We start from the raw sequence: 24,636 nt of genomic DNA on the forward strand, positions 1-24,636 counted from the left end.
TGGCCGGTTGGTTGGGGACGTCGGGGCTGACATCCTTGAAGGGGGGTTGGGACAGGTGGCACTGGGGCGGGATCTGTGAGGCACTGGCCGTCCACGGCGCGTCGCTGAAGGCGTGGCTACGCCTTTATTACTCCTTGCAAAATTACCAATTTCACGGTGGTAGGGGCGCCCAGATTTCCCTTAAATGAGCGTGACTGTCCAGCAGGCCTGGCGGTCAGGAGGCCGGTCCCACCGCGACAGGTGAGCCTGTTAAGACTTTCTAGAAAGAGCTCCACCCCAGACGCATCCTTCCAGACACGTGACATTTCAAAGCAGAAACTGCTATCATCGCAGAACCCATATTTGTGGGATGTGACGGTGCGACCCGCGTAGCTCGTGTGTGTAGGGGGTGAGGAGTCGGGGGGGGGGTGGCGGGCGGGGCTCGGAGCCTGAGTGTCCCCCTGCCACTCTGGTCGCGACCCCGCTCCCAGCGCGGGCCACGGCGGCTCCCAACACCCCACCCTGGGCTCAGACCCGCCCCCGCCCCCGCCCCCCCCGCAGCCTCAGACTCACCCACCAATGAGCTCAGACTCCGCCCCACCCCATCCCACCCACAAGCTCGGGTCCCACCCCCGCCCCGACCCCACCCCAGGCTCAGTCGTCCCTCCCCAATCCCACCCACAGGCTCCGTCCTCTCCCCCCTCCCCCCCGGCCCACAGGCTCCGCTCCCACCTCGCCTCCCGCACGGGCTCAGGTCCCCCCGCTCCGGCCCCATCCACAGGCTTAGAAAGCCCCGCCGCCTCCCACGGGCTCAGTCCACAACCCTCCGGGGCTCCAGCCACGAGCTCAGACCCCCACCCCGCCTTCCCCTGGTCCCGCCCCCAGCCCGCGCAGCAGGCTCCGCCCGATCCAGGCTCCTTTCACCCGGGCCCCGCCCCACAGGGCTCGGCATCACCCCCGTGCTCGCTATTTTGGCGGCCGGCGCGCTCCGTAGCGGGTCCGAGGCGCGGGGTCAGAGGTCGCGGGGCGGGGCCAGCGTCGGTAGCCGCCGCCTCTGCCTCAGCCGTCGTCCCTCAGCCTGCATCGACCCGCGTTCCGCATCCCGGTGCTAGGGCGTAGCCGGGCTGCGAGCCCACGGGCGCGGCCCGGGACGCCGAGGATGGCCCTGGGCGAGGAGCCGGCCGCGGGCGCGCTGGAGGACGGGGCGGAGGACGAGGCGCTGGCCCGCGGCGGCGCCCTCGAGGCGTTCGGCGAGAGCGCGGAGGTCCGCGCGCTGCTCGGCAGCCTGCGGAAGGTGCTCGGCGACCGTGCGGCCCGGGAGGGCGCCCTGGAGCGGTTCCGAGGTGCGCGCGGGGCCCCGGCCCGGTTCCGTGCGTGCTGTCGGGCTGCCGCTGCCCCTCCTTCCGTGAGCTCGCGTGTGGCGCGCACCCGGGGGAGCCGTGCGCGGGCGGCCTCGCCTGGCGGCCGAGGGGCGGTGGGCGCTCCCTGTCCCGCCTGCCCGTCGGAGGAGGGGCGCGGAGGGTTGGGCGTGAGGACCCTGGCGTTGGCCTCCGCGGGGCGGCCGGGCCGCGGGAGCCAGCGAAGCACGGCTCCTCCGAGACGGCCGTGTGGGCCGGCGGGCGGCGAGAGGAGGAGCCGCCGCGGCCCCGCGCGCCGCAGACAAAGGCGCGGAGAGGGCGGGGGAGCAGGTGGCGGTGCCGTCGGGGGGCAGCGCCGTCGCCCTGGGCCCTGCGGGGGGCGCGGCGGGGGGCGCGCGGCGCAGGTTGCTGGCTGGTGTCCGTGCGCCGAGTTCGGCCCCCGGGGAACCGGCGGCGGGCGGCGCCCTGGGCGCCTGTCTCCAGGGACTGATGCGGGAGCGACTCCCCGGGGCCCCAGAGTGGGGTCGGAAGCGCTTTGTGACTCAGTAAAGCCGTCGTCGTGGGCCTTTGCTGCGGAGTAAATTTCCGCCGAGTTTTGCCTTCCTCGGTTGGCGGTGACGGGCCTCTGGCTTCAGGGGAGGGCCGCGCGGCGGCGGCGCGGACCCGGCGTGTGCTTCGCTGATACACCCCGGGGCTGATACTCGCTTGCACTTGGGCTCAGTGCCTCATCGCCCTTCAGAGCCTGTTTCTTTGGCTGCGGACCGGGGTGAGCGAGCCAGTGTCTTGGGCACGGAACTGTTGTGCGGTGAGGGGAGTGCCCGGGGAGAGCCGGGCTCCCCGTTCGCGGGCAGCCGGCAGGTGTGGAGCGGTGTGGCGCAGGGTGCCTGTCACAGGCGAGGGGTCTTTGGGTCTGATGGGAGCAGCGCCAGCTCCTGGAAGGAGCGGAAACCGGGCTGCCTGGGACGGAGGGGCGTGTGCTCTGAAGGGCTGGGCCCGGGGAGGGCACAACGCTCAGTGTGTTCTGCGCAGGGAGGAGTAAAGGGGCCGAAGGTGTCTGTGTGGGATCGATGGGGGGGGGGGGGGAACGGAAGGTGTGCTGAGCAAGTGGAGGGTGTGGTGGCGCTGGGGGGCTGCCGCAGGTGGCCTTTGCTCTTAAGAGCCGAACCAGAGCAGTCAGCAGGGGGAGAACTGAGGATTCCGGGGCCTTGTGTGCATACGTACCTCAAGGGTGTTAATTCCCATGTTTTTCTTTTTAGTAATAATGGACAAATACCAGGAGCAGCCTCATCTGTTGGACCCACACCTTGGTAAGAACAGAGGCTAATGATTTGGGTTTTGATCCTTCACTTACAGAGGATCGCAGAGGCCTCGTGCGTGGTGCTGGGATGTGTGTGTCTTTGTATTTGCCAGCAGAGGGTGTCAGGATGAAGTGCCCTGTGCTTATTTGTTGTTAGTAGGGCCACTTAATGCTAGTGGACTGTGATAGTCCTAGGAGTTCTAAATGTTGCTCTAGGCTGTGGGCAGATGTATTTGAGCTTCTTTCTTCCTTGCTGTTACTTAAGAAGCTCTTTTTTGCTCATCGTGTGTATTTTAATCAGTTTGTTTGCCAGGCACATTTTGTTAGAACCGAGTGCTTTACGGGGGTCACCATTCAATCCTCATATAGATCATATATGATCTATGGTCAGCTCTGTTTTATAGATGGAGGCAGTGAGGCTTGGGTTTCCTTAAGGTAGTATAAGGGGAGTGGCTTTTTGTTTCTTTTCTGATTGTTTCTTTTTGACCTGTTTCATACTGATAACAGTTTTTTTTCTTTTTTCTGTCTGCAAAAGTAACACTCCTGGCAGTGAAATTAGGAAGGAGGAAGGTAGCAATAGTAACTTAAATTAAAAAGCAGCACAGGGTGGGGGTTAGGTGCTTGAGACCCAGGCCAGACTGCCTGGATTTGCATACCCAATGCCACCACTCAGCTGCTCTGGCCTGGGTGTCCTCACCTGTAAAATGGGGATTATTAGCACTACCTGCCCCACAGGGCTGTTGAAACTTCAAACATGTTACCATGTGAGGCATTAGGGGTTAGCTTTAGCGGACACATATGCGCCTTTTAAAAAGTGGGCTGGTGCTGTGTGTGGTGTTTTTTTCTTCTTCAGGTAACCACCAGGTTTTGTAGAAGGTAAGCTTTCTGAATTCTCACCTGTCTCAGGCAGAAGAAATGCATTTTCTTTTCCTTTCCTTTTTTTTTTAGACCTACAGAATTATTCCAGTTTGGTTTTATTATTTATTTATTTTAAAAGATTTATTTATTTATTTGAGAGAGAGAAGGAGAGAGAGAGAGCATGAGAAGGGGGGAGGGTGAGAGGGAGAAGCAGACTCCCCCCACTGAGCAGGGAGCCCGATGCAGGACTGGATCCCGGGACTCCAGGATCATGACCTGAGCCGAAGAGTCACTTAACCAGCTGAGCCGCCCAGGCGCCCCCAGAATAAATGCATTTTCATACTTGGTTGATAGCTTGGCTGGCTGAAGACGGAAGGCATGGTTCCCTCATCCACTGTTACCAAGTCCAAGTTTCTTTTTCAGGAGACTTTTTTGTTACTGAAAGTTTCCAGAAACTGATGTCTTATCAGAGTGTGAATTGCTCTGGGCCTTTTCTATCATGCTGGGCATTAGCAGGACAGTTTTAACCTGAAGACTTACATCCTTTGGCGCAGTGGACTTCTGGTGTGTTATTGGTCATTTCTCTGCTTCTGCTTTCTCTTTCTTGATGTCCCTGTGAATTGGATGTTAGGTTTCCAGGAGTGATCACTGGAGGGATCACTCCTCTGGGTCCCTTAGCTTTTCCCACATAGTTTTGCTTTTTGATCTTTGTTTTGCATGTGGAAGATGTTCTTGAATTTATTTTGTCCATTGTTTTTACTATCTAAGCGCTCTTGTCCTTGGTTTGGTATTTTTCGAAGTCGTCTTATGGGTCGGATGTTCCTGTCTGGGGAGCACATGGCTAGCTGCTGGGCGCTGGGGCCCTGTTGGGGAGGGTCCCGCTGTGGGCCTCCTAGCCTGGAATGCCTACTCCTTGTTGAATAGGAGCTGACTACGTGGCAGTTGTCAGATGTGTCCTGGCTTCCTCTTGGACCTACCCTCTCCAGAGCACTTCTGTCCAGTAGAGCTTTGTGTGATGATGGAATGTTCCAGATCTGTGCTGTCTGGTAAGGTCACCACTAGCCACATGGGATTGCTGAGCACTTGAAATATGGCTAGTATGACTGAAGAACTGAATTTAAAATTTTATTTGACTTGAATAAAAAAAAAAAAAAACCTCAAATGTGGCTAATGGCTTTGGTGTTCACCACTCTGGAGAGGTAAAGCTCTCATCTTCTGCCTAAAGGGGGCTGTGGCTGGGAAACCCTAGAGCACTCCTCCTGTTTTCAGCCCTTGCCGTGTCCTGCCCTGGGCCGTTCCTGGCCCTTCAGCTCTGACTCCTTGCTGGGCTGCTCCAGTTACCGTGGCTTTCCCTGCCACTGTCCAGTTTCTAAGTCACAGCTGACATCTCTTGGCTGTTGTTTTTTCTTCTCTGTTCCTTTGTGTATTTGTATCACTTTATTTTCGTCTTATTGCATCTTGGGGGGGGTGGTGAGGGTTACTGAGATAAGCATGTGGAATGATCTGTTTTTCTGGTCTCTATCCTTGTGGAATGGCAGTGCCATCTTTCTGAGTCTCTTGGTCTAGTTCTGGCTGTTCTCTGCTCTTCCCCGAGTTCACCTCTTTCCTCTGGAGTCAGCTTTTCTGTGTAATTTGGTCTTTTCGTGTTATTGGTTCTGTCCATATTTAAGACTGAATGGATGTAGATGGGGGTTCCTCTGCTTCTATTTTATGTTGGAGTGTTTCCAGCTAAACCTCTCCTGAGAGGATTCTGCCACTCAGGATTCTGAGTGGATGGGCACGTTTTCTCTGGGAGCAGGTGAGTTGGTTGAGGATGTTTCACATGGCAGAATGAAGCCCTTCCTTTATCTGGGGAGCTCACATCCCCTCCGGGGAGCGCTTCACTTGCCCTAAGTGGTCTGTTCAGAGTTTTGCTCTGGGGTGAAAGCTGCTTGTGCTCATGTGGTGAGGTATAACTTACACGCCATAGAGTTCACCCTTTTATGTGTATTCTTCATTGGTTTTGAGTATATCCCAGAGTTGTGCAGCCATCACCACCAATTCCTGAACATTTCGTCACCCCCAGAAGCAGCCCATATCCACCCGCAGCTGCCCTGCTCTCCCTCCAGTTCCTGGACCACTGATGCGCTTTCTGTCCCCGGATTTGTGCTTTCTGAGCATTTCCCATAATGGAGTAGACGGAATGTGGACTTTTGTGACTGGCTGCTTCAACTGGGTGTAATGTTTAGAGTTGTTGTGTAATTAAATAGTTCACTAGCTTTTCAGTTTCTTTTGTGTTTTCAAAGCAGTAAATACATACTTTGTAAATAATAATGCTAGCTTGATCTCTTTATCCGTGGTTATACATTTTCATCCTTTAAAAAATATTCAGGGTTGCCTGGGTGGCTCAGTTGGTTAAGTGTCCAACTCAATCTCAGCTCAGGTCTTGATCTCAGGGTTGTGAGTTCAAGTCCTATGTTGGGCTCCACACTGGTTGTGGAGCCTACTTAAAAAAAAAAAAAAGTTCAAAGTTACCTTTGTGGAGGGGTGCCTAAGTGGTGCGGTTGGATTAAGTGACCAACTCTTGGTTTCTGCTCAGGTCCTGATCTCAGGGTTGTGAGATCAAGCCCCGTGTTGGGCTCTGCACTCAGTCCGCTTGAGATTCTCTCTCCCTCTCCCTCTCCGTCTCGGGCTGTCTCTCACACGCTCTCTCTATAAAAATAAATAAATACATCTTTTTCAAAAAATAGGGGGAGGGGCAGAGGGAGAGAAAATCTCAAGCAGACTTCATGCTGAGCTTGGAGTGGGGCTCCATCTCACAACTCAGAGATCATGACCTGAGTGGAAATCAAGAGTCTGATGTTTAACCGACTGAGCCACCCAGGCACCCCAAGTCTAATATTCCTGTATTTACCATTTCCACCTTTATTCTTTGTTTTATGTAGATTGTAGTTTCTATCTGGTCTCCTTTATTTTTTGCTTGACTTCAAAACTTATCATTTTTTTCTGGTGCAGATTTACTGGTGATGAATTCTTTCAGCTTTTGATATTTTGTTTCACTTTCACTTTTGAGAGATTTTGCTGATTATAGAATTCTAGGGTGACAGTTTTTTCTTTCGGCATTTTAAAAGATATGGTCCTACTGCCTTTGGTTTGTATTGGTTTTGACAAGAGGTCTGTCTTTTATTCTTCTCTTTGTTTCTCCATGTAAAGTGGGCTTTTTCTCTGGCAGTTGGTAGAATTTTTTTTTTTTTTTTATTGCTGGCTTTCAGCAATTTCATTATGACATGTTATGGTGTAATTTTCTTTCCATTTATGCTGCTTGGAGTTTGTTGAACCTTTTGGATTAATAGGTTTACAGTTTTCATCAAATTTGGAATAATTTTGACTGCTATTTCTATACATATTTCTCTGCCTTTGCCTCTCTGCTGTCCCCCAGGACTCAGGTTACCTGTGTGTTGGTCACTTGACACTGCTGCACATGGCCCTGAGGCTGCTTGTTGTTCTAGCCCCCTCCCCCTGTAGCGTAGAAGTTTAGTTACTGTATCCTTGAGTTCTCTGATCTTTTCTTCTGCAGTACCTAATATGTTGTTAATCTCATTTAGTTACTTTTTCATTTCAGATCTTATTTTTTCTAGCTCTTGAAGTTGTTTGTGTTTGTATCTTCATTTCTTTGCTTCGTATTGTTCACGTTTTCTTGTACATCCTTGAGCATGTTTTAGTATTTATAGTATTTATGATACTTGCTCTAAAGTTGATATCTTCTTTGTCTAGGGAATTTCTGTTGACTGATTTTCCCCGTTAGGAGTCACCGTAACTTTAGATAGCCACATGCCTCGTAATTTTTGAGTGGATGATGGACATTGTCATTATTATGATGGTGGTTTTAAATTTTTTGTCTTTAAAGAGTGTTCAGATTTGCTAGGCAGTTTAGTTAATTGTAAATCATTGTATCCTTTTGATCCTATTAAAGCCTTGTTAGGGCAGGTCTCACTTTTTCTCTAGTTTTTCTCTAATTTAGCCTTACTACTTAAGGAAAGGCTTGTCTGGAGTGTCTTGTCTACTGGTTGCCCTGGGCGCTCAACATGGACTCTACTCTGGCTTGATGGAATTTGGATGTTGGCCCCATGTCGGCTGGAGACTCTTTGCCTCAGTGCTTTCTGGTAGTTGTTCTTACCTGGCCTTGTGGACCCCTCCCAGTGCTTGTGAGCATTCAGCCAAAGATGCGAGGGGACCTCTTTAGACTTCTGGAGCTCATTCTCTGCGTACCTTCCTCTTCATCCCTCTGCCCTACAGATTTCAGCTGACTCCACCTCCTTGGGCCTCGGCCTCTGCTGTCTTTGAGTCCCCTCCCCTGCCTGTGCTGAGTTCTAAAAATTACCTCCCGGCACACAGCCTGGGGCAGCTGTAGACCCCAACTGGTCTGTTGCCTTGCGCTGCCTTGTTGTTCCAGTGTCTGAAAATAGATTTGTCACATATTTGTCTCATGTTCTAATTTTTGGTGGTAGAGCAGTTCCATATAAGTTATTCCTTTATAACTGGAAGTGGAAATCCTTTTTTTCTGCCTTATTACATTGGTTAGAATGTGCTCATCACTAAATCATAGTAGTTGTAGGAGGTATCTTCTGTAAAGCATGGTATTAGATATTAGTTTGAGATAGAATAATTTTTTAAAAATAAGAATATTTCTCCTGCATTTTATTTTATTTTACTTTATTTTAGAGAGAGAACACATGTGCGTGAGTAGTGGGGGGAGGGGTAGTGGAGAGGGAGAGAGAGAGAGAATGTTAAGCAGGCTCCTTGCCCAGTTCAGAGCCCAATGTGGGCTGGATCTCAACACTATGACTTGAGCTGAAATCAAGAGTTGGACACTTAACTGAGCCACCTAGGTGTCTCTCTCCTGAATTTTTTTTTTAAAGATTTTATTTATTTATTTGACAGAGAGAGACACAGCGAGAGAGGGAACACAAGCAGGGGGAGTGGGAGACGGAGAAGTGGGCTTCCCGCTGAGCAGGGAGCCCGATGCGGGGCTCGATCCCAGGACCCTGGGATCATGACCTCAGCCAAAGGCAGACGCTTAACGACTGAGCCACCCAGGCGCCCCTCTCTCCTGCATTTTAAAAGAGAGGATGAATGTTGTATTAATTTTGTTCTTTTAGAAACTGTTATGATGAAAATGTTTTTCTTCTTTTGCTCTATTGATATTTGGACCATGTAGGTTTACTAATATTGAATCACTTTTTTTTTTTTTTAAAGATTTTATTTATTTATTTGACAGCGAGACAGCTAGAGAGGGAACACAAGCAGGGGGTAGTGGGAGAGGGAGAAGCAGGGAGCCCGATGCACGGCTCGATCCCAGGACCCTGGGATCATGACCTGAATTGAAGGCAGATGCTTAACGACTGAGCCACCCAGGCGCCCCTGAATCACTCTTATATTTATAAATAAAGTCTTTTTTTTTTGGCATTTTGTTTTGATAACATATTAATGTTTAATTTTGTAGTAAATGTTTTGCATATGTTTTTCCCTAGAATGGATGATGAACTTGTTGTTGGATATAGTGCAAGATAAGACATCTTCAGTTGACCTCATACATCTGGCTTTTAAATTTCTTTACATCATTACCAAGGTAACATTTACATAGCACCTTATAGTGGACAGAATACTTTCTTAAATACTCGGTCCAGAAATTACTTTCCAAATGCTATTTTTCAGGAAAGATGGTTTTCACACATAATTTGTGGGTTTCATTCTTTCTCTTTTTACCATATGTTGGGGATCAGATGTTAGTGGTAGTGATCTGTGGGTCCTTTGGCTGAAACCATGTCTGAGATATTTAGCATCTTGCCTTTGACTACATCAAGTAGCACCTAGCTAGGAAGGAAGTGAGGGAGGGGAAGGAAGGAGGGAGAGGGAGAGAGAGATGAGTAATTCAGAAGAGTTTCTTGCAAGGAGAAGGTGGACAAGCTTGGTGAAAATGTGCAGATGAATTTCCTCGGGATCTTGTTAATGAGGCTGATTCTGTAAGCAGGTCTGGGGTGGGGCCTGATATTCTGCATTCTTAGAAACTCCCAGGTGATATCCCTTTGCTGGCCTACAAACTTAACCATTGCAGTTTTGACCATGGGAGTGACTCAGAGCCATCTCCGGGTGGGTTTTGTGGGGCTGTGCAGTATAGTAGTGCCCGCTGTGTGGTGAAGAGAGGTCCTTGGCCAGTGAGAAGGCCCCATGGGTGGGCTGCCCATGTGCACACTTCTCTGTGGCTCAGTTGGTCGAGTGCAGGATCTCTCCTGGAGGTGCAGTACCATTGCTTTTATGGAAGCCGTAATGAATTTGGGGACCTTTGAGGTTTTTGAGGATTTATTCCCTCCTGAGTGTCAGAGGGCAATTGTATAAACAAGGTAGAAGGAAAACTGATTTGTTTGTAACATGTCTGTATTTCTGATGAAGCACATGTTATATGTGTTAAGGTGGGACAGAACATAGGAAATGGTGTAAGAAGCAGAGATAGTTTTCCTGTTTATTCTTAACAAGTTGTATCACTCTAATACGGCATAATTTTCTGATCGTTCGGTGGGATAGGTGGTGATCTTTGATGATAGAGGAAAAAGATAATTTTGCTACTTTCTGTGTTTTCTAATTATATAATAATTCAGTGTCTTTTTAATTTGGTAGGTTCGAGGATATAAAACATTTCTTCGTTTATTTCCTCATGAAGTGTCCGACGTACAACCTGTTTTAGACATGTTTACAGATCAGAACCCTAGAGACCATGAAGTGAGTGTCTTCTTTCTCCTCCTTTTCATTCCCAACCTCATCCCTCCTTCTTTCTTCCCTGGTTTGCTCTACTCCTGACTGGCGGCTTCATCTTCCTGTTTCCTTCAGTTTTATCTTAGGCTGTTTTGTGTCCCTCTCTCTCTTCTTTTATTCTTTTTTTTTTAAACAAATCTTTTTTTTAAAGATTTTATTTATTTGACAGAGAGAGAGAGATAGCAAGAGAGGGAACACAAGCAGGGGGAGTGGCAGAGGGAGAAGCAGGCTTCCCGCGGAGCAGGGAGCCCCATGTGGGGCTCGATCCCAGGACCCTGGGATCATGACCTGAGCTGAAGGCAGACGCTTAACGGCTGAGCCACCTAGTCGCCCCTCTTCTCTTTTATTCTTTTGGCTTTTTGTGTTATTATGTTACCTTAAATTATTTCCTTTTAAAATAAGCTCTTTATAAAGAAAAAATATGCCTACATATGGTGTGGTGATAACTATGTCAACCTTCCAGATTTTTAAAAATTGAAATATAACTATTTTGGGGGTCTCCAGGACCACCCCCAGGTTTGATGATTCTCTAGGATCACTGTAGGACTGCATGTAGTTGTTCTTATGGTTGTGATTCATTAGTAGCAAAATCAGTAAAGGGAAAAGGCATATGAGGTGCAGTTTGGAGGAAACCAGAAGCAAGCTTCCAGAGTCTTCTCCCAGTTAGGTCACACAGGGCACTTGTAAGTCTCCCTAGCACTGAGTTGTGATGACACATATGAAGTGTTGTCCACCAGGGAAAGTCATAGAGACCGGTGTGCAGGATTTTTTTTGGGGGCTGGTCATGTGGGTACTCTGCCAAATATAGACTGAAATTCCAGACTCCCAGAAGGAAAGCAGGTTTTGACATAAGTGATGTGGTTTGTACAAATAGTCCAGGCACAGAGAGTGCCCCTTCTCAGGGAATGGTGGGAAGCCTTCTGAAATCCAAGTTCCCGGATGCCCCCTGGTGACTAGCCTTGTTAGCAGGCCTTTCCCAGGAGTCAGGCTGCTTCGGGAGCACTCTTTTGCACAGTGTGAGGAGAACACTGTTCATAACTGCTCCACCAGTGAGTTGTCTCTGTGAATGTGCCCAATTTCAGTTGAAGATGTGGGTTATCATTTCCCTAGCTCTCCTCTGCTTCTCGTGCCCCCGATGGGTAATTCCAGGGTTGACTACCTGAAATAAGGGCACTCCTCTTTGGACGTTGAGAGTATTTTTCTTTATTCTTAAGTCTTCTGTTTTCCATTTTTTTTTTTTTAAGATTTTGTTTATTTATTTGACAGAGAGAGACACAGCGAGAGAGGGAACACAAGCAGGGGGAACGAGAGAGGGAGAAGCAGGCTTCCCGCTGAGCAGGGAGCCTGATGTGGGACTCAATCCCAGGACCCTGGGATCATGACCTGAGTCGAAGGCAGATGCTTAATGACTGAACCACCCAGGCGCCCCTGTTTTCCATCTTTTTATCTGTTTTTCACTTTCTCAAAATGCTGATTGTATGCTGAAGGGTGCCAGTGAAGAGAAGCCATTATACTGATCTATTGTGATTTTTCTCTGTTTGTTCTGCTGTTTGTTTCATCTGACGAGGTTCCCAGCTCTCTGTATTACAGGGTGTGTGTGGTGGGGTACAGTAGAGATACGGGAGGGACTCTCGATGGTCTGCACTCCAGGCTCTGAGGTGGATAGCATCTGAAGGGCCTGTGGTGGGCAGGGAGTGGGCAGGGAGGGCAGGGAGGATTGTGAGTGGGGCATGTGGGTTACCTCTGTCCTTTATACTGGAGTCATTTTCCTTTGATTTAACTTCTTAGACCTGGGAGACCCGCTACATGCTTTTACTGTGGCTCTCTGTGACCTGCCTGATCCCTTTTGATTTTTCACGCCTTGACGGGAACCTCACTCAACCTGGGCAAATGCGAATGTCCGTAATGGACCGTATTCTCCAAATAGCAGAGGTAAATGTGATCATGCAGATCATTAGCTGCTAATTAGTGTTGTTTTTCATTCTTATGCTGTCTTATATTAGAGTTTAATTAGGAACGCTTTTGACATTTATGTTTCTTCAACTGCTGTTACTGTTTTTCAGTGAGGTAAAATTCCATTTCATGACCTATTTTGAAAATGTGATAATTCATATAGGGGAAAGGATGAATTACTTAGCAAATTTCATTTCTTTGTAGGTGGTGCAAATACTCTGTTAGGCATAATAATGACATATAAGAGATTTCAGGGGGCAGTTGTAAGAGAAAATAAAGGTCCATTTTAAATTTGATTTTTAATGTTATATAAATAATACATGATCAGTGTAGAAAAATTAGAACGTGAAGCAAAGCAAGAAAGATAATAAATTGAAGTCCCTCAAATTCTAGTGCCGAGAAATAATAACACTTCTATATTTTTTCAAGCTTTTTGTGATGCAATAATTTGTCTATATGCATAATATTTGTATTACCCCAAACTTGAGTGGTTTAACACAACACACATTTATCATCTCATAGTTTCTGTGGGTCAGGAATCTGGGTGTGACTTTTTGCAGGGCAATCTGCATCACAGTCTCCCTGGCTGTAGTCAAGGCTCGCCTTGAGCAGGGTCTGCCTCTATGTTGTCATGGCAGTTGGCAGAAGCCAGACCCTTGAGGGTGTTGGACCAAGGGCTTTAGTTCTTTGCTGGATGTTCCTTGCCATGTGGCCCCCTCTACGTGGCAGCATATTCTCTCGAAGCCGGCAAGGGGCAGGGTCTGCTAGCGAGACAGAAGACATGATAATGTGTCACCAAATCACAGAAGTGGCCTCCCACCCCTTGCCAAATTCTCTTGGTTAGAAGCCTGTCACTGTGTCCGACCCAGACAGGAGGGATTACACAGGATGTGAACACCAGCAGCCGGGCATTCATTGAGTACCTGCTGTGTGCCAGGTACTATTCTAATCATCTTTTGTACGGTGACTCACATAACCCTACTAAGGTTTATGTCTTAATAAGGCAGCTTACTCTTTTAAAAAACAATTATTTTTAAGGATTTTGTTTATTTCAGACAGAGAGACTGAGAGAGAGCATACATGAGCCGAGGTGGGGGAGTGGGCAGAGGGAGAAGCAGACTCTCCCCTGAGCAGGGAGCCCGATGCGGGCAGCCCAGGACCCTGGGATCATGACCTGAGCCGAAGGCAGATGCTTAACCAACTGAGCCACCCAGGCATCCAGTTAAGAAAAAATTTTTTTTTAAAGATTTATTTGAGTGCACATGTGTGTGGCAGTGGGTGGCAAAGGAGAGAGAATCTCAAGCAGGCTCCAGGCCCAGTGCCACGACCCTGAGAGCATGACCTGAGCCGAAATCAAGAGTTGGATGCTCAACTGATGGAGCCACCTAGGTGGCCCTTAAAGATTTTTTTAAAAATATAATTTAATTTTTTTTTTTTAATAATCTCAATAGTCAGTGTGGGGCTCGAACCCACAACCCCACCACGTTCCACCAACTGAGCCAGCTAGGTGCCCTGACAGTTAACTCTTTGTCCTCATTTTACTGAGGGGGCGATAGTCAAAAAGAAAAAGTAACATAGCTGGTTCACTTTATCATAAATGGTAGATCCAAATTTGAAGCTAGGCAGTTTGGCTTGTGGCTCGTCCCCACACTCCATGCTGCCCACTTTGTGCAAGCACCTTTGGTGTCCTGCTGTTCTGTGAGCTGCTTTTTCCCTGGAGGTATATGTTGAATGTCTTATGTCAGTAAGTACATGTCCTCTCATAATCTTGAAAGGAGAAGGTGCTCCACTGAATCCTAATTTTAAAAATACTCTCTTGGGGCGCCTGGGTGGCGCAGTCGGTGAGTGTCTGACTTTTGGTCTTTCAGCTCAGGTCATGATCTCAGGGTCGTGGGATCGAGCCCCATGTCAGACTCTGCTCAGTGTGGAGTCTGCTTGAGATTCTCTCTCTCCCTCTGCCCCCGCCCTCCCCACGCACAGATATGCACATGCTCTCTCTCTCTCAAATAAATAAATAAATCTTAAAAAAATTCTCTTATAGATGGATGTTTGGTTTGTTTCTGATTGTGTTCTGTGAGAAGTAGTATGGTGATGAACCACCTTTACATACCCTTTGTGTATTTGTCTTGTAAGTGGGACTGTCAGGTGAGTGGCTGTACATTTCTAAGGGTTTGGCACTGATTGTCCCCCAGAGAAAAGATCTTTTTTGTATGTATCATTTGGAAAAACGTTAGTTGAGATGGGAATTGGGAACTTTCTTAAGGCAAGCGTCCAAGGAGAAGCTAGTCATTTGTTTTAACCCTGGGTCCTCTTCTGTTTGAGTGGGGCCTCTTAACTGTTCTGTATACTAACATGTTGACAGGTCCCAAGTGTGCTTTGTGGACACTATGATTTATTTTAAAATATTTATTTATTTTAGAGAGAGAGTGAGAGAAAGAGAGAGGGGTGGATGAGCAGGAGTAGGGGCAGAGGGAGAGGGAGAACCTCAAGCAGACTCCCTGCTGAGTCAGACACTCAAGGGACTGAACCACCCAGGTGCCCCTGTGATTCTTTGTTACAGCTGGGTGACACATACGCGTTTCATTTTTCTGTTTTTACACGTGTATTTCAAGGGGTCTGGTCACATGCCATGTGCAACTAGGCACCTGCCGGGTGGTGAGCACAGCATTTGGCCCTTGCTGGCAAGGAGTCTAGGGGTGGTTTGTGCAGCTTTGGAATTGGGCCTCTGCCTAGAAGCTTCATGACCTGTCTTCTCCGGGAGCTGCTGCGTGTGGGACTGGCTGGTGAGTGGGTCCCAGAGGTTTATATGGTGTGTGTAATGGTGCCTGTCCTTGATCCTTTCTTCTAGGCCTACTTGGTTGTCAGTGACAAGGCCCGAGATGCAGCTGCTGTCCTTGTGTCCAAGTAAGTACCTTGCGTTGGCCCTCTCACAGCTGTGTTGGTTGATATGTGACTGGTGTGTTGAGAAGGTTTGTCTTACGTACTCTTCTGCGTTCCCTGTGTTTCTGTGTTACCTTGGAGGAGGACACCAGGCTGATGGGCCTGGGAAAGTCTTTCCTACTGCCCAGTATGTGTCTCTTTCTTTGAGGGAGCATCAGCTCTGTTTGGCTGGAGACCTTTGAACCTGAGAATGCTGGGCTAGGGGCTCATGGAGGTCACCTGATGGGCCCATCAACAGAGTGCAGATTTAGAACAGGTGTAATAGTTATACCTGGGGCAGAAGCTCACCTTTGGGGTGGTGGCAGTTAGATGAGTCTTTAAAGGTCACTTTGAAAGCAGTTAATGCTGTGGTTTATGGAGATCATGAGCTTGATTGGGTCATTTGTGGCTTGGGATAAAAATCCCCAAACATTCTCTGTTGACTGAAAAAAACAGGCTTTGCCTCAAACATGTGAACGTGGCTTTCTTAGTCTGATGAGCTTGGTGAGCTGACCCAAACAGTGGCCCTGTTGTCTCTGAAAAATGCCAAAGACGTGTGTGTGAGAGCTGTGTAAACTTGTTTCATGAAATGTGAAAATGGAAGGAAGCAGTTTTTCTACATTAATCTTTTGTAGGAATGTGACTTAAAATAAGTGTATTGAGTAGATAAATGAGGATATTTGGCTTTCCCCCACTCTACATTTGTGAAAGTTGAAAATGGGCTGTAAAAACTTTTGGATATTTTGATTGGGAAAATGGGCAACACTTCATTCAGGGTCCCCTTATGCTTCGGTGTATAGCCAAATGACCTTCCACAAAGTGGTAAGAGAAACCCTTAATTTGTAGGGCAGTGGGGGCACTTGCTGCACCATAGGATAGAGCTTGGATAGAAGAGCTGATTTCAGGAGTGAGGGGAACATGTGAGCCCACCTGCATTGCTTCACCTGGGAGACAGAGATACTCACTGGACAGAGGTTTCTTGTGATTAAAAAAATGAGTTTCTGGGATGCCTGGATGGCTTGGTTGGTTGAGCATCTGCCTTCAGCTCAGGTCATGATCCTGGGGTCCTGGGATCGAGCCCTGCATTGGGCTCCCTGCTCAGCAGGGAGTCTGCTTCTCCCTCTGCCTGCCCCTTCCCCTGCTTCTGTGTGAGCTCTCTAATAAATAACATCTTTAAAAAATAAAAGAAAAATAAAAAAATGAGTTTCTTTTTAATTCTAAGAGTAATCTTGTGTTTTGGAAAATAAAGAAATGTATAAAGTACAAAATCCACGTGTACCTTCATCCCCCAGAGATATAACTGCTCCTGCTTTTCGTCCTGATGCTGTCCGTGGGTGCCACCGCTCTGTCTGTGGGGGTATGTTGGTGCACATGCTTGTCGTACCAGGTACCAACAGATGGGCCTGGAGCTTTATTCAGTCTTTTTCTAAAACACTGTTATCGTGTGAATATATTATTGTTTCTCCAGTCCCCTTTTGGACATGTAGACTGCTGTCTGCTACTTGTTAGTAAAGTCATTGTCATCATGAACGTTTTACATAAAACTTTGTACCATTCTGATTGATTCTTAGAGATGAATTCCTGGAAGTGGAATGGACATTTTAGGGTTTTAAATGCAATTACTGGAAAGGTTACCTTTTTCCCTTATTTACCAGTACTATGTGAGGTCTTAACGCGTTTGCCAAATTTATTAGGTGAAAAATTGTTTTTATTATTTTTTATTACCAGCAGTACTGAGGGTTTGGTAGAGTTATGCTGAGTTTGACTTTGTGGAGCACCACATCTTTGGGGGCTGGGGAGGTGAAGCCCTAAACCTTTGTTCCATACCTAATGTCCTGGGAACAGATCCAACCACTTGGCGGGACTCTCCTGCACCATCTAGTGGTCAGGATGAGTAAGCATTTCGCATGGTTGAGGCTGGTTTTCAGCGCATTAAAAATGCCCTAGCCAATATGCCAGGCTGTAGATGCATCCTGATGCTGTGTAGCCAGGTTCTCAGAATGTTCCAGAATGGGTGTAACTTTAACTGCACTGGCCGAGCATCTTCTGATACACTGGGCAGTGGTTCTGCCGAGGGAAGAGAGGGCTCTGAGGTGGGAGGGCTCGTGGCTGGGATGAGAGCTTCCCGCAGGGTTGCCGAGGCAGGTGCCGGAACCACACTGGGTGCTGCTTTGTACGTGATGCAAACACGAAGAAGTGGGCCAGCATGTCGTAAAATGGGTTTCTGCAGCATTAAGTGCAGAGTGCCACCACATGTGTTCTCTGGGGGGCAGCTGAAGGGAGTGTGAGGTCCTGTTTCCTGACACTCTCTGGTCCCATGTCTCCTTGGGAGGGTGTCCCTGGGCCTCTCTTGGAGGCTGCACATTTTCCACCCTCTGTCTCTTCATGTTCTTTGCTTGTTTCCTGTGTTTCTGCCTCCAGAGTGGAAGCTTTCCTACAAGAGGACGGGCCCAACCTGAGCCCCTGAGTCAGATAGCATGTAGACTGGCTAGAGAGGAATAAAGGGGGCTCCAGCCTTGGTGTGGGGGCTCAGGGGTGGCTGCCAGCTTAGACCAGCATGTAAGAGAGTGGGCAGGATCCAGTAGGTACCATCTGAGCTTCCAGAGAGTGCAGAGCTGAGCATATGTGGGCTCTGCATGGGGCTGTGCAGCACTGGGTGGAGGGGGTGGGGGGAAGGAAGACCTATGGCAGATGCAGAGAAAGAGGTCCTGGGGCCTGCTGCTGGGCCAGGCCTTGCCATATGAGGCGGTACAGTGTCCTGAGGCAGAGATGGATTTGGGCCAAGGAAAGGGAAGGGCTGAGTAGTAGGTGTTGGTGGGGTTCCTGGGCAGTGGTGGGAACGGGTAAAGGTGGTCCTGCAGTGTAGGGGGCCTCAGGATGAGTGGGAGCCCAGGAGGGAGGAGATGAGGGTGGTGGGGCCTGTGTATGACCTCAAAGAGGTCATGCTGGGGAATGACCACCTGATGGTCTGGGTAGTGTCTTGGTGTTTTAGATTGGAGAGTCCGTCTTGAAAGGGGGACATAATTCACAGTGTAGGACATTCACAGTCTGAGGACAGATGTCCTGGCATGGAGACTCCTCTTGATGGGAGGATGTGGTGGGCCAGAAAGGGGTGAGCTCTCTTCAGTTGGAGCCTTGTTTGAGCTATCAACCTGCCTGTTTGTTTCCTTCTGGCAGGTTTGTCACACGGCCTGATGTCAAGCAGAAGAAGATGGCAGGTTTCCTGGACTGGAGCCTGCACACCTTGGCCCGCTCTTCCTTCCAGACCATCGAGGGGGTCATTGCCATGGATGGCATGCTGCAGGCCCTGGTAAACACTGCTCCGGGGGAGGGGACAAGTTCTCTTCACCTTTGAGTCCATTCTGAAGTAGCTGGAACATAGTAAGAGACCATTAACCCCAAAAGCACAGTACTGCACCTTAAAACCCAGGGTTGTTTTTGGATTGTCAGTATTGGGCTTTCTACTCCAGTGAAGGAGATGGCCCGAGCCAGCCTGGTGTGTCGCCACCAGGGGGCAGCGGTGTCCACAGAGCTGGGATGGGCAGGCGGGCAGGCGGGCAGGCGGGCAGGCGGGCAGGGCACGTCCTCTTTGGGTTTCCTGCTGCGTGATTGTGTTACAGAGTATAATTATCGGAACAAACTCTGATGAAATAAAGCAGGTGATTTGAAATTTGATTTTGTTCAGCTACTCGGGTTAGGGTGTTAGTAACAAGTGTTAAACACACAAAGGCACCTGCCCATAGTGCACTGGTTGGTGTGCTACCTCCAACCCTTTCCACTTTCTGCTTCATCTGTCTGTTGTGTTGCCTTTTCTTTTTTTTTTAAGATTTTATTTATTTGAGAGAGCAAGAGTGAGAGCACACAAGCAGCGGGAGCAGCAGAGGGAGAGGGAGAAGCGGGCTCCCCACTGAGCAGGGAGCCTGATGTGGGGCTCGATCCCAGGACCCTGAGATCATCACCTGAGCCAAAGGCAGTCGCTTAACTGACTGAGCCACCCAGGAGATTTTATTTATTTTAACTGAGACACAGAGAAAGAGAGTGAAGGTGTCCAAGGGGGAAGGAGGGTCAGAGGGAAAGGGAGAAGCAGACTCTGCTGAGCAAGGAGCCTGATGTGGGGCTCGATCCCAGGACCCTGAGATCATCACCTGAGCCGAAGGCAGATGCTTCGCCGACTGAACCACCCAGGCGCCCCTGTGTTGCCTTTTCTAGTCCTAATGAGGAGGACAGTTCGCAGAAGAGGGGAGGCTGCTGAGGCCCTCGTGGTCTTGGGTGTTGTGGGCATGGTACCTCCTCTCTGCTCTTTAATTGCAGCAGGTGAGACTTGGTTCTTGGCCTTGTTTCTGAAGCTGTAGAGGCCCATGGCCCACTTTCTGGAGAGCAGGGCGTTTTGGACTGCGTTTAAATGGAGACATTTGGACCCATGACTCAGGGTGACATCATTTTCTTGGGTGTTGTCACATGTGCTGGCTGTTGACGGGTGGGATGAGGTGTAGGAAGTCATGAGGACCAGTGAAAAGTGGGGCTGATGGTGTTATCACCCAGGGCAGTGGGCACAGGATGTGGGAGGAGAGGAGACGACAGCCAGGGCTGCCTCAGGGCCCTGGGGAAAGCCCTTTCTCTCTGTATACCCTGTCCTGGGCACTTAAGGCACAGACCGCCTGGCCTCTCTCAGGAATGTTCTCGGCATCTGTTTCTTTCCGTTTGTGTTGCTGTTGTCTTTAGGAAGGACAGCCTTTCAAATGAGGATATCTCAAGACATTTTATAAAGAAACCTGGAAAAATAGAACATTTTCTGGATTCCTGTGGTCTGTTGAGGTGCTGTTTTTTTTCCTGCTTTCTTCCATTCTGTAAATGAATGCGATATGTTGTGTACTAGTTCTTAAAAAATATTGAGAGGGGCACCAGGGTGCCTTAGTCGAGTGTCCAGCTCTTGATTTTGGCTTAGGTCATGATCTCCTGGGTTGTGGATCAAACCCATTTTGGGGCCTGCGCTCAGCAGGGAGTCTGCTTCTCTCCTTCTCCCTCTCTCTTTGTCCCTCTCCCTGCTCAGGCATGCGTGCGTGTGTGTGTGCGCGCGTGGGTGTGTGCACGCTCGCTCTCTCAAATCTTAAAAAAAATTGAGAGATAATTCACATACCATAAGTAATCTGCTTTCTTTTTTTTTAAAGATTTATTTATTTGACAGAGACAGTGAGAGAGGGAACACAAGCAGGGGGAGTGGGAGAGGGAGAAGCAGGTTCCCTGCTGAGCAGGGAACCCGATGCGGGGCTCGATCCCAGGACCTTGGGATCATGACCTGAGCGAAGGCAGACGCTTGAAAACTGAGCCACCCAGGCGTCCCAGGACTCTGCTTTTTTAAAGTGTATAATTCAGTGATTATTTTGCATATGCATAAGGTCACATACCCATCATCACTATCTAATTTCAGAATATTCTCATCACTGATAAAGGAAACCCCACACCTGTTAGCAGTCACTCCCCTCTGCAGCCATTAATTTAGTTTCTGTCTCTGTGGATTTGCTCATTCTGAACATTTTATATAAATGGAATTGTACAACATGTGACCTTTGTCAATGGCTTCTTTCATTTAGCGTCATGTTTTCAAGGTTCATCCATGTTGTAGTGTAGGTCAGTAATTCATTCTTTTTTATAGCCAAATAATATTCCAGTGTATGGGTATTCTTAGCTAGTATGAATAGTGTTAACCTGAACTTCTGTAAGTTTTTGTTTGAGCATCTATTTTAGTTCCCTTGGGTACGTAACAATAGGTTTTTTTTTAAATTTATTTCTTATTTTTTATTTTATTTTTTTAAGAGATTTTATTTATTTATTTGACAGAGAGAGAGACACAGCGAGAGAGGGAACACAAGCAGGGGGAGTGGGAGAGGGAGAAGCAGGCTTCCCGCTGAGCAGAGAGCCCGATGCGGGGCTCGATCCCAGGACCCCGGGATCATGACCTGAGCCAGAGGCAGACACGTAATGACTGAGCCACCCAGGCACCCCAGTAGTTTTTTTAATTTAACAATTTAAATATTTTCTATGTTTTTGAAGTCTTAATTTTTCTCATGGCCACACACCTGTCACATTGATGAAACCATGGGTATCAGCTTGTGAAGATGCACAGCCTGGGCCTTCAGGTGGCTCTCATTCCAGCTGTGTGTGGAGATGGTGCTTAAAGAGGATTTTATTGGGATTTTCAGTGTAATTGCTATGAAGGGAGTCAGTGCAGGGTGAGGCTGGCCTGGGTACCTAGTGTGGACGTGGATGGGAGGGGGAGGTGCGGGACACAGACGTGTGCCCACCAAGCTGTCACTGCCTGAATTCTGGGGAGGTGCATTTATGTTTTAGGTAATTCTGGTAAAGGATGGGTGAATGGGGCAGAAATGCTTTATTTGAAGGTTTGGGTGTAAGGGGATTCTTAATTTCTTGGCATGAGTTGCACTGAGAAGTCTTAGGTCATAGAGAAACAATTGGAAGGTCTGACAAAATATAACGAGTCTGTCAGTCTACTGTGACCTGCAGGGCAAAATGCTAGACCTATCTGAATGTGGGCGAGGGATGATCAGGCACATTCGACCTAACTTGCTTTGTGGTTATGGCCCTATTTTAGACCTTCTTTGCCCAGTCAGGAATTTGTATCTGGCACGGGCTCTCGGGGTCTCCTGTAGCCTTTGCCCAGAAGCCACCCCTCCAAGAGTCATAGCTGTGTTCATACACATAGGGGCAGCTGGGCCAGCAGGGTGTCAAGGCTGTAGGGCTGGAGCCTGCTGTGACCGCCCTAGGGACCTGCGGGCAGGTGAGGCCTGTGTGGCCCCCGCCTGGGCTGGTGGTAAGGAGGCAGGTTTCCTGGAAGAGACAGCGGTGGGCCTGTGCACACAAGCCACCTGTGAGAGTTCCTGATGGCTCCCTTGTCCCTGGGCTCAGGTCCTTGGGGCTCTTCCTGAAGGCTTGAGAAGGGCATAGGGACCCCTTTTTGTCCACTTCTGCAGTTGCTTTGCCCTAGGTCCTTTTATTTATTTTTTAAAACATTTTTGATCATCTTGTTGCTTGTCTCTACATTGTTCCCATGTTTTCTGCTTCTTCTTCCTAAGTGGGAGACACATGCCTTTAATGGCAAAACCCAGTGCTGGGTGGGAAAGGCTGCCAAGTGTTGTCCTGCCAGCTACGGGAGCGGGTCAGCATCCCTCTCAGTGCAGAGAGCCAGCCAGGAGTGGGGTAGTGCTGTGGATGTGGACATCTCCAGGCTCCACGCTTAGGAGAGGTTCTCGTTTTCTCTTTTCTCCTGAGGAATAGAGGGATTTTCCCAAAAGTTTTTGCCCCTTCCCCCAGGTGGGCACTGGAGCAGCATGGCATCCATATCTCAGAGCTGTCTGGAGAGGTGCGCCCTCAGTGGGGTGGACAACTGCCTGACAGGGCAACCCAAATCCTGGGGAAGTGAGTAAATGAAACTGCTGGGAAGTGGCAGTCTGCAGGGCCCAACACACCCCTTCCGGAGCCTTCTGAAGCCCCTGTGTTTCCTCTGGAAAACCTAGGGTCTTTCTGGAGTCACATGTCCTGTTTCCTTTTCTCTTTTCCTTTTCAAAGCAGTGATTTGGTCTAATTACTGCTGATGCTGCCTGGGCAGGAGGAAGTGGTGTGGGGTGTTGGGCTCTCCCAAGCAGGGAGCGGGTTTCACCATGAGCTCGTCAGACCTGAACAGCAGAGGCTGGGCGTCCGCTCTGCATGATGAAACTTGCAGGTGTATTGTGCTTTCAGATTTCGTCTGTCTCCTTTGATGCACTTGGCTTCATTTCTATCCACCTGTTCATTAGTGTGAGTTAGGCAAAACAGGTGAACTTGTAACAAGCACCATCGAAACTAGGGTTTGATTTTATTTTCCTGGAAGCATGTTCCTCTTCTAGTGATGAATTTTAACTCTTGTGTGGGAGAAACAGGAGTCTCATAGCTTCCTGTCCCTGGAAGGCCCTCTGGCTTAGTCCTGCTTTAAGCATTAGGATTATTGCAAATTGAGGAAATTCAAAGAAGGAAAACCCATATTAAAAATTGAAAATGGTCATCATTTGAATATGCTGTAACCTCTGCTTCCTTATTGATGGTTGTGCCATCATGGCTCTCACTGCTTAGATTGAAGAGCCTAACGACTGACTGGTGATGTGGGGGTTCCCTTCATGTGTTCTCTGTAATGGCTGGGAGGCAGGTGGGAACTTTTATTGCCAAAGACAGGGTTCTAACAAAAATACTGCTGGTGTGGAGTGGCAGTAAAACACCCTCCTCTTTGCCAGTTATGACTAACCGCCCTTCACAATGAAGTTTGTTTTATTTACTTTATCATTGATAAAAGCATTGCTCACATTAAAGGATAGAATGTTTTTTTTTTTTAAGATTTTATTTATTTATTTGACAGAGAGATAGCGAGAGAGGGAACACAAGCAGGGGGAGTAGGAGAGGGAGAAGCAGGCTTCCCGTGGAGCAGGGAGCCCGATGCGGGGCTTGATCTCAGGGCCCTGGGATCACGACCTGAGCTGAAGGCAGACGCCTAACGACTGAGCCACCCAGGCACCCCAAGGATAGAATGTTTTGTTGCAAACATTAAAAACCAGGTAATCCCATCGCCAGTGCGTGAATGCATGTGTGAGGACAAATAACGAAGCCTCTCTGCTTTTGCCTAGAGTCTAAGTAAATAAAAGGAGTTTCCAGCCCAGGTAGAATGGCTTTCGATGCCACAAAGGCAGGATGTACCAGAAATGCACGTCCCAGGTTCCAGGGTGTGTTGGTGGGTGCTTTGCTGCCCTGAGGGAGGCTGATCTGCTATGGGCCAGTCCTGAGCCTCAGGACGGCCTATAGCAACACCTGTGACCTCAGGCAGAGGTGAAGGCCTTGCTCCATGCTCCCTGCCTGTAGAAGGGAAATAACAAACCTCTTACCTCAGAGGGTGGTGTGGAGGCTAATTAGTGCGTGTCATGCTCTTTGAAGATGAAAAGAAGCCACCTGATTATCCAAAACACTTGTCATGTAGGCTTTGCTTTCTTTTCTTTTAGGGTTCTTTGGAGGGTAGCACTCTGTGGTTTCATGTAGGGTTCAGTGTGGCTGGAGGACAAATGGTCCAAACTGAGCTTTTAGTTGTAGCCCTTGCTGGGGCAGGGTTTTGGGTGGAGGAAGATGGGGTAGGAGCCATTTGAATGTGTGTGTGTTTCAGTATGTATGTGCATTTATGTAGTGTTCATGTCTTCTTGTAGAATTCAGGTGAAATGGGTACCTTCTGTTTCCTTGTGGATTTAAATCCATGGAGCAGCCAACTCTGATACTGTTTTAATTTTATGTAACTCAGCATTTTACATGGGGCAGGCAGCATGGTGGCATGAGTGTTGTTGAAACATGCATGGTGTGTGGCACGCCTTTAATTCCATTGGCGGGCCTGGTTTGTACACCTGCTGTGTGAGGAGATGACGTGTTCTGCTGGACAGGTGCACGCTCACAGGCAGC

General features: G+C 48.7%; 1 protein-coding gene across 2 annotated transcripts in view; it reads left to right on the forward strand.

Annotated features, from left to right (window-relative positions):
• The first annotated feature begins 1,138 nt into the window (after positions 1-1,138).
• The window catches only part of TBCD (tubulin folding cofactor D), a 161,039-nt gene continuing 137,541 nt past the window's right edge, over positions 1,139-24,636 (forward strand). For both annotated transcript variants that reach the window (XM_027626122.1, XM_027626121.2), the window contains exons 1-7: positions 1,139-1,322; positions 2,594-2,644; positions 9,003-9,100; positions 10,147-10,248; positions 12,070-12,213; positions 15,083-15,138; positions 18,331-18,463. In XM_027626122.1, coding sequence (XP_027481923.1) covers positions 1,139-1,322; positions 2,594-2,644; positions 9,003-9,100; positions 10,147-10,248; positions 12,070-12,213; positions 15,083-15,138; positions 18,331-18,463 — 768 coding nt within the window. The remainder of the gene's footprint in view (positions 1,323-2,593; positions 2,645-9,002; positions 9,101-10,146; positions 10,249-12,069; positions 12,214-15,082; positions 15,139-18,330; positions 18,464-24,636) is intronic.

Source organism: Zalophus californianus, chromosome 16 (assembly GCF_009762305.2).
Source record: "Zalophus californianus isolate mZalCal1 chromosome 16, mZalCal1.pri.v2, whole genome shotgun sequence".
Classification (NCBI taxonomy): Eukaryota; Metazoa; Chordata; class Mammalia; order Carnivora; family Otariidae; genus Zalophus; species Zalophus californianus.